At 35.3% G+C, this 7850-nt stretch overlaps 1 protein-coding gene across 1 annotated transcript; it reads right to left on the reverse strand.

The window, feature by feature from the left end:
* Nucleotides 1-4176: 4176 nt before the first annotated feature.
* On the reverse strand, nt 4177-5031 carry LOC142352811 (PRELI domain containing protein 3B-like). The gene has a single exon (XM_075404945.1). It carries the CDS (start codon nt 4988-4990, stop codon nt 4418-4420), a length of 573 nt encoding a protein of 190 aa, XP_075261060.1. The 5' UTR covers nt 4991-5031; the 3' UTR covers nt 4177-4417.
* Between the last annotated feature and the right edge of the window lie 2819 nt (nt 5032-7850).

Below are 7850 nucleotides of genomic sequence, written 5' to 3' on the forward strand. Positions count from 1 at the left end.
CTCCAGGTTAACAATTCGTATCCTCGCATTCAGTTTAGTAATCTTGATTTTCGCTAATCAATAATCACTATCTGAAGCCATCAAATCTTTGAGGAACTCTCTTATATTTGACAGAGCCGAGAAAGAACTTATAACAATAAAACCAAAAATATCCTAACATTTTGAATAAAATATTTAATGCATGTTCAATTTTTTAACTAAAACGAAACATCGAAGTTCTGAAACCTTTTGTTCCAACACGAAAGCTAGCACTTCAATTACATCTATTTAGACAATTGATATAAAAACTTTAGAAGAGAGCAAGTGATAAAACCGAAGAAAAATGTGTTTCTGTTCTTCAATTAGAAATATATTGCAAACGACATGCATTAAATTAGAAAGTACAAAATTAAGAGTTTCAAAACCACTCGCGGTAGATTGCTTCTTCAAATACTCTTAAGAGCAAATCAAATCGCAAACAATGCTTTGAAATCTGTTTTTTTACCAGACTCCAATATTTTTAATTGATACCAGCAATCCATAATTTTACCATTTTAAATTGGCCGAAGAAGCTCATTTTCTGCGATCAATTTTCTTACTCAGGTGAAACCCTTTTAAAAATAATGGAAAACAAAGCAAAATCGATTGCTGAAAAGCTTCATTTCCTAAGCGAACTAAAAATGCCACAAAGTAGTGACTAATTGTCTTATTCAATATATACCCAAATTAAGTGGCTAATCACAAAATAAAGACAAAAACAATCGCACGACGTTTGAAAGTTGGCAACCACAAAACAAAACGAATTGTAACCAGAAAAAAATAAAACAGCAGTGGTAGTATTAAGAAGATGGAGGAAAATATTTTTTTTTTATAACGGAAGATAAATACACAAAGTCTTTTGAAAGTTCTCAGTGAAATGACGATCGTCAGAGGTCACAGTCCCTAACAGTCTTCCATAATTAATCTTCGATTTTCCACAGAAATATTTTCAGATAATTTGTCTGCCAACTATGTTGTTCCACATGTACAGCTCTAGAAAGTCTTATTTTCGTTTCATACGCCAACTTAATTGCATTTGGAAGTGAACTTGACTTCAGTTGCAGACTATTTGAAACGCAAAAGATATCATGGTAAATCAACAAAGCGAAGGTAGTTAACAATTCGCACAAAGTATTACTGAACATCCAAAAAGTTCAAGTGCTTTACCATCCGGGTAATTGTTAAACAGCACCTCAGGCTCATATTTAGAAAAAGAAGCAAATAGGGTAACAAATCTCTAAATCTTAAAATGATTAGGAACAACCGACTACCGTCGGGTGAATTGCTCTCAAACGACCGACGAGCGGTGGGGGGTAACTTTCAAGATTCACAACCGCCCTATGGATCAGACGAAAAATCGGTCAAGCGAGAAACAGCATAACATAGCTGGCAGATTGCCAGAAAAGCCACATTAGCTTCGCAGATCTGCAGTTTCAAAAAGATAAGAACAGCAACAGACCATAACTTTTTTACTGAGATATTATACTTTCAGTAAAAATCTGCTCAAATTATTGTTGCTCAATTAGCTGCCCTCAAATACTCAGTTAGAGTGGCACGAACTCGCGTGACCTTATCTCTTTCAATTAAAGTAAAAAAAGAGTCAATTTCAGGGTGATGAAGTCATATTTGAGAAGGAGGTAATTCACGTGTGACCAAAAACTGGCTCCACTAAGAATGAGAAATGACATCACATACGCGATTCAGTTGAAACTGCACGAACAAAAAGCAGATTTGAAGTGATTAAGAAGTCATATGGTCGTAACAAAAATACTTTTGACGATTTACTTACTTCGATTACCCTTTGTCTTAAAGCATTAACTCTTTACGTCACCAGAATTGACTTAAAAAATTGGTAACAATTACATCGTTATCACTAATACATCGCTGATGTATCGCCATCATTGGAGCAAGTTAAAAAAGAAACAATTACGGCACCATTCAAAAAGTTGAACATCCAGACAACTTATAACACAAAACAATTATGCCAGAAACATCACTACTAAAATCTTGATACTGTAAAACTTCATATTAAAGACATCTGTTAACGTTGAAAAAGGACCAAAAACCTTAGGATGTTTAATTACCGATAGCAAAAACTACATAACTAAAACTTCATCAAACAGCTCATGATACTATTCTCATAAAGATAAAAGGCCCCAATCAACAGTCCGACCAAAAAGACAATTTTAAAGCATAAGGCAGACAAAATTTTTAAAACAAAACTAGTTTCAACATTTTTCAAAAAAAGAATGATAAAAAGTAGAACACAATAAACATCAAAGTGTTTGTTTTGGAGTCACTGCAGCACTGAAACTAGGGCAAAAAAGATATACCTTTCTCCTGTTGGCGGTACTTTAGACAACATTGGCTCAAACTAATGCAAAACTAAATTAAGACAAAAGAAGGAAATAATATTCAGTCGCAAAGAACTCGTTTAAAGCCAAAACGACAAATCAAAGTCACCAACATTATTCGCAAAATATAATAAGTAGCTATAACTTTTAAACGGACGGAAATCCAGCAAATTCTTAGTGCTGCATTATATAAATGAACTCAATTGCAAATATAGTTTTTAAGAAAAAAATTAAGAAAAAGGCTTAAATACTTTTAATTATCAGCTGATAAACAACGAATAAAATAATAAAAACGAAGAAAATTAAAGGTGTTAGGATAATGCTCGAATGATAAATGCTAGAACATGGAGAATACGGACAAATTGTAAAAACAAAACAGGAACAAAGATTCCTTTTGATTTTTGAAAATTGGTAAAAAAAATGGAAGCAGAAAAGCAAATTTAATTATTGAATATTCGAAGCCTAGATAAATTGATTAGCTGTCCTTCTGTATAGATAAAAAAAGAAAAAAAAACAAATAAAAAATACGGAACACAAAATTATTTTGCAAAAAAGTCAAAAAATTCTGATTATGATCAAACTTTTTACCTATTATCAAAGACATAACGCCAAAAAATCAATCAATTATTTTGAAAAGCAACTTTAAAATTCCTGACGCTGCACACAAAATTTCTATTAATTAAAACCAGAATACAAACAAAAACCGAGAAACATTGGATAAAAACTGCTAAAATCGGATTAGCATGTGTACAATTTTACAAACCAAAAATACCCTCGCAGTAGATAGGCAATCAATGCATCAAAAATAAGTTCCTGTATAAAAATTAGTTTACAAGTCAATTTTACTCACTTCTGCTTTAGCTCAAAAAGCTGTCTGAACGAATAGTACTTCAGGTAAAAAAAACGTCAAGAAAACCAACACTCATCTTCGAGTCGTAAAAACCAAAAGAAGCCCAACAATAGCCTCAGCTCTTGCTTTGCGGCCAATAAAAAAGACCACAGGACACAGGACTAATATAATTGATACAAACTTTGTTTGAGAACAATCAATATATTGCCCTCTGGGATTAGAAATCTGAACAGTTAACTATATTTTCCCGTTTCCGTGAATTCCTTTTCGAAGTATTAAAATTACCTCCCAACGGGCTAATTGCTGTCTTTAGAAAAGTAATATCAAGTAGAAATTTAAAACTTAGGTATAAAACATTGTTGCACTAGTTACATTGTTCGTAACTTGCTGTTTGGATCAGTCGCATTTGAAGGAACTAGATTCTAAAACCATTACTGGTACCTGCCTAAAAAATTGCCCATTCTTTCGCACGATTTTTTGCAGTGGGCACTAACATAGTTTTCTCAGCATCGGGAGAGATTTAAGAAGCTTTATGGGACCCCCTCTTCAATAAATTTCCACTCTAATTTAATTTTTAAAAAAGTCAATTAAAAGAAAGTCCCTCCCCTAAAAGGGGTAGTCGGTCAACTCGGGGCAGCAAGTCAACTCCTTTGTATATTATAAATCCTGACAATAGTCAAAATTAAAGCATCAGATGCGAAAGATAGAGAAATTAAAGCTTGAGAATTATAATCAAGATAGATATGATAAATAGCAATCAAAGAAAGTATAATATATAGTGATTTCGAATCAGGATTAGAAAGAATATAGAACCATTTAGGACAACAGCCTCCCTTCCTTTACAATGGTTCCAATTTATGCTTCTACTGCTGGGTGCCAGGAGCGTGCGCCACGGAGTCAGAGTATGGAGCTACGCAAAAGCGTGAAACCCTAATTTAATGCTTCTGAAACGAATACTTCTAAATTTTCATCTTTCTCAAAATTATATAACTTGTGCAATTATATAATTCAAAATAATGTTGATAGCTTTGTACATTGTGATCATATATTCATATACAGGTAGTAAAAATTTGATAAAAGTAACCAAATATCACAATCCAATTGCGGAATGACCGATTGAGGAAATATTTTTGGCCCTGCGATTTGAAATACTTTTTTAAAAGAGGTCTTGTTAACTCGTAAGTTTGAAAGCCAACTATAATTCTAGCTTATGAATGACCTCAAGCAAACCTCGCCGTCCCTTTCCAATATTTTTCTGGTTCATGTCGAGAATCATATTCTCGAAATACTCGGTGACTCCTCCAGGTACATGAGGAAGTTCTACCGTAAACGTCTGTTCTAACTCTGTCGTCAACATAGAAGGACACGATCGATAGACAAGCTTTTCTTTAATTTTTATAATGCTCGAAAAGGAAACATTTTCTGATACGTGAACAAGCGTCTGCTGAGCTGGAAAAACGCCAAAGGCCTCGTGAACAAGAGCATCGCGATCAATTCCAGCAAATTTCAAAATCCATTTGGGAACATTCCATTTTGTTCCCATGAGTCTGTAGATCAATAAGCCCTGATCAGCTTTTCCGTTTCCATTCATGCCTGTTGCTTTTGGTAGCAAGGCTCTGCATTCCGCTTCTTTGAGCACCCTATCCGTTCTAAGAACATCAACTGTCTCAACGCGATCATTGAGGGAATTTGGATATTTCTGCAGCACAGCTTTTGCTACCTTCTCCCATTCCTGATTGATGATGAAAGATGATGTGAAACTTCTCATGCTCCAGATGGAAGCTTATCGAAGTCATGACATTACATATTCTCTCTGAAAATATTAATTCTGACAGTTCAGTTCAAAATCTGGTCTGTGTAGTTCCATCTCCGTCGATAGTGATGGACTTCTTCTGTGAGCAGCAACTGAAGAGGAAACTCATTGAATACATGTGGAGCTATTTGGAAAGGAACTGGAATGAGCAGAATCCTTGCACATGGACATTCATTTGTATCTGTGAAAACTGTCGTGCACATCCTAGAACCTAACAGCGGGAATAACATCCCAGTGGCATATTCACGAAGTCATAATAATAATAATAATAATAATAATAATAATAATAATAATAATAATAATAATAATAATAATAATAATAATAATAGCTCCTCTGGAGTTGGATTTCATCACGAATTGGCTTTCAAAACTGTAAATACACCAATAAGGAAAAGGTCTGTATTTCAATTCTTCTAAATTTCTGCTGTTCCTACGGAAGTCCACTCCACTCCTTCGATGAGAAATTCGGGGCTTTCCCATTAGCCCCTCAGCTTAGTGATCAGATAACCTATAGCCCACCATTCCATCGTGGTAATCATTACGACGCAGAGGTATACCCAAATCGTCACGGGAAGATATGCCCGATGCGTGCATCTCGTGTTCGTTTTTACTATGTTAATACATTGAAAGTGGAACAATATTGCGGAAAGCTACTTTAGCAGAAACCGGCAAAATGGAAGGGAGAATAGTATCCCGTGTTTGCAAAAGTGTCCTAATCTTAGCCGCGAAATACAAGTACAAACTTTACAACCTATTTTTCGCGCGTCTTGTATCACGCATCCGCTCCAATTATGAATAGATTTTTCGCACGCAACGTAGCTCGATTTCGCATATAATCCGCGATTAGGCCTAATTTAATGAGCTTTGAGCATAAAAGTGATTATTAAAGCTTTATTTCTACTTTATAATTACTTATCAAAGAGTTCCCTTTTTAACAGACAAGTGAAAAACGTATGATCAGATAATGATTCACAAAACGGAAATAAATTAAGGCCAAGAGGTACCAAAACTAGGTAGTACAACAAGAACCTCGACTGGAGGTCAAATTCAGCTATTAAATTTAATAAAACAAACATGGAAGATAAACATAGAAATAAGAATGTGGAGGAATGGTACCAACAGATGTAACACAATTTCAGACAAGCATCAAAAGCGCTGCATTGCGACATCAAATATGTGCTGGTTAGCATAACTAAAATATTTAAAATAATATAATAGTAACTACAATTTCCAGTTTTAAAGTGAAACGAGATTTTATATACATCTTATAGATTTGACCAGTGAAAATAGATTCGTCCACTCCCACATTGACAAACAAAGCCTTTTTGGCCAACGAAAATAGATTTGACCAGTGGAAATAGATTCAGCAACTCCCACATTGACAAAAAGCTTTTTCAGAGAGGGATTTTTCGGGAAAAAAATCAACCTTTGTGGCACTGGGACGTACACCATATATGCCACAAAATAGATTCGACCAGTGAAAATAGGGATTTTTTCCGTTTGTGCCCCCCCCCCCAGATTAGTGGGTGCATATTATTTGCAACCCCCAGATGCACGTGCAATATTTTTACATAATGATTTACTATGTAATGACACGTGCTCTGTTACTGGGGGGAGCATAACATACTGGGGGGACACAAAAGGAAAAGATCCGAAAATATAATTAGCCAACGAAAACAGATTTGACCGGTGAAAATAGATCCGGCAACTCCCACATTAAAAAACACAGCGTTTTTGAGCGAGGGATTTTTCGGAAAAAAATCAGTTTTTGTGGCACTGGGACGTACATCATAAATAGGTAAGGCCAGTACCACATTGCCAGTCACCTGGCTGCATTCGATGGTCTGTCGAGCTGAAATAGTTAAGCATTTGCCAGAAATTTTAATTAATTCAGAAATCTAAAGTTACTAAAATAACCAACATACAAAAAACACCCAATTATTAACGATTGCTGACACAATGATTACTGAAAAAGTCTTGAAACAAGTGTACCGAGAAGTGAGTGAAGTGAAATTCAGAGAGCCGCTGCATTTAAATTTGATTGCACAATTGTTCTGTAATCCTCATCTTTGCTGTTGTTTATCACAGTTGTTATCAGGGTTATTTTTAGCAGCTTCAAAACGTAATCTCTACATTCAGCAATTTTGATCATTCTTATAACATTATACTGCCTTTCCAGTTTTATGACATCCCATTTCTCACCGAGATATTCGTCCAGGAGATAAGTGGTGACGTCATTATTTTTCGTCGGTTTTAAGGCGTATCTGATCTGATGTTTGCTCTCCGTTAAACCCAACGCCTTTCTCAGCTGCTCGTTTACGTGAAAAAATTCATTTGACAGCTGTGTTGAGAGCTTCCTGCCGTCCAATCCAATTCTACGTTTGATCGCTGACAACAAGAGGAATAACATATCAGCATCTGATGTTTGCTGAGGTAATTCAAAGAAAACATTCTTGTGGTAGTTCTCTTCGTGGTTTCATTGGCAAGGCTGACAAGACGAACAAGAACATTTGTTGATATTGATTTGTTGTCAAATCTTATCAACTTTGCCACCGCACAGCAATCTCGAAACCTGTATACCAGAGAAGATATGCCACACTTCTTGTTGTTGTCATCGATAACCTCATCGGAAACCTTGACAAATCCAATCATGCACGGAATGAAGATCTAGGGGGTCGACTTCTTTTCAGCTGGTATGCTTTTGAGGAAAGTAGCAATCGGGTTGTGTGGAGCAATGTAGCGTTTTGATAAAAATTTAGCTGAAACAAAACACTTTGAACAAAATACTGATCAGCTGTGTAATTTTCTGAAATAT

This window comes from Convolutriloba macropyga, chromosome 14 (genome assembly GCF_964194025.1).
Source record: "Convolutriloba macropyga chromosome 14, txConMacr16.3, whole genome shotgun sequence".
Classification (NCBI taxonomy): Eukaryota; Metazoa; Xenacoelomorpha; order Acoela; family Convolutidae; genus Convolutriloba; species Convolutriloba macropyga.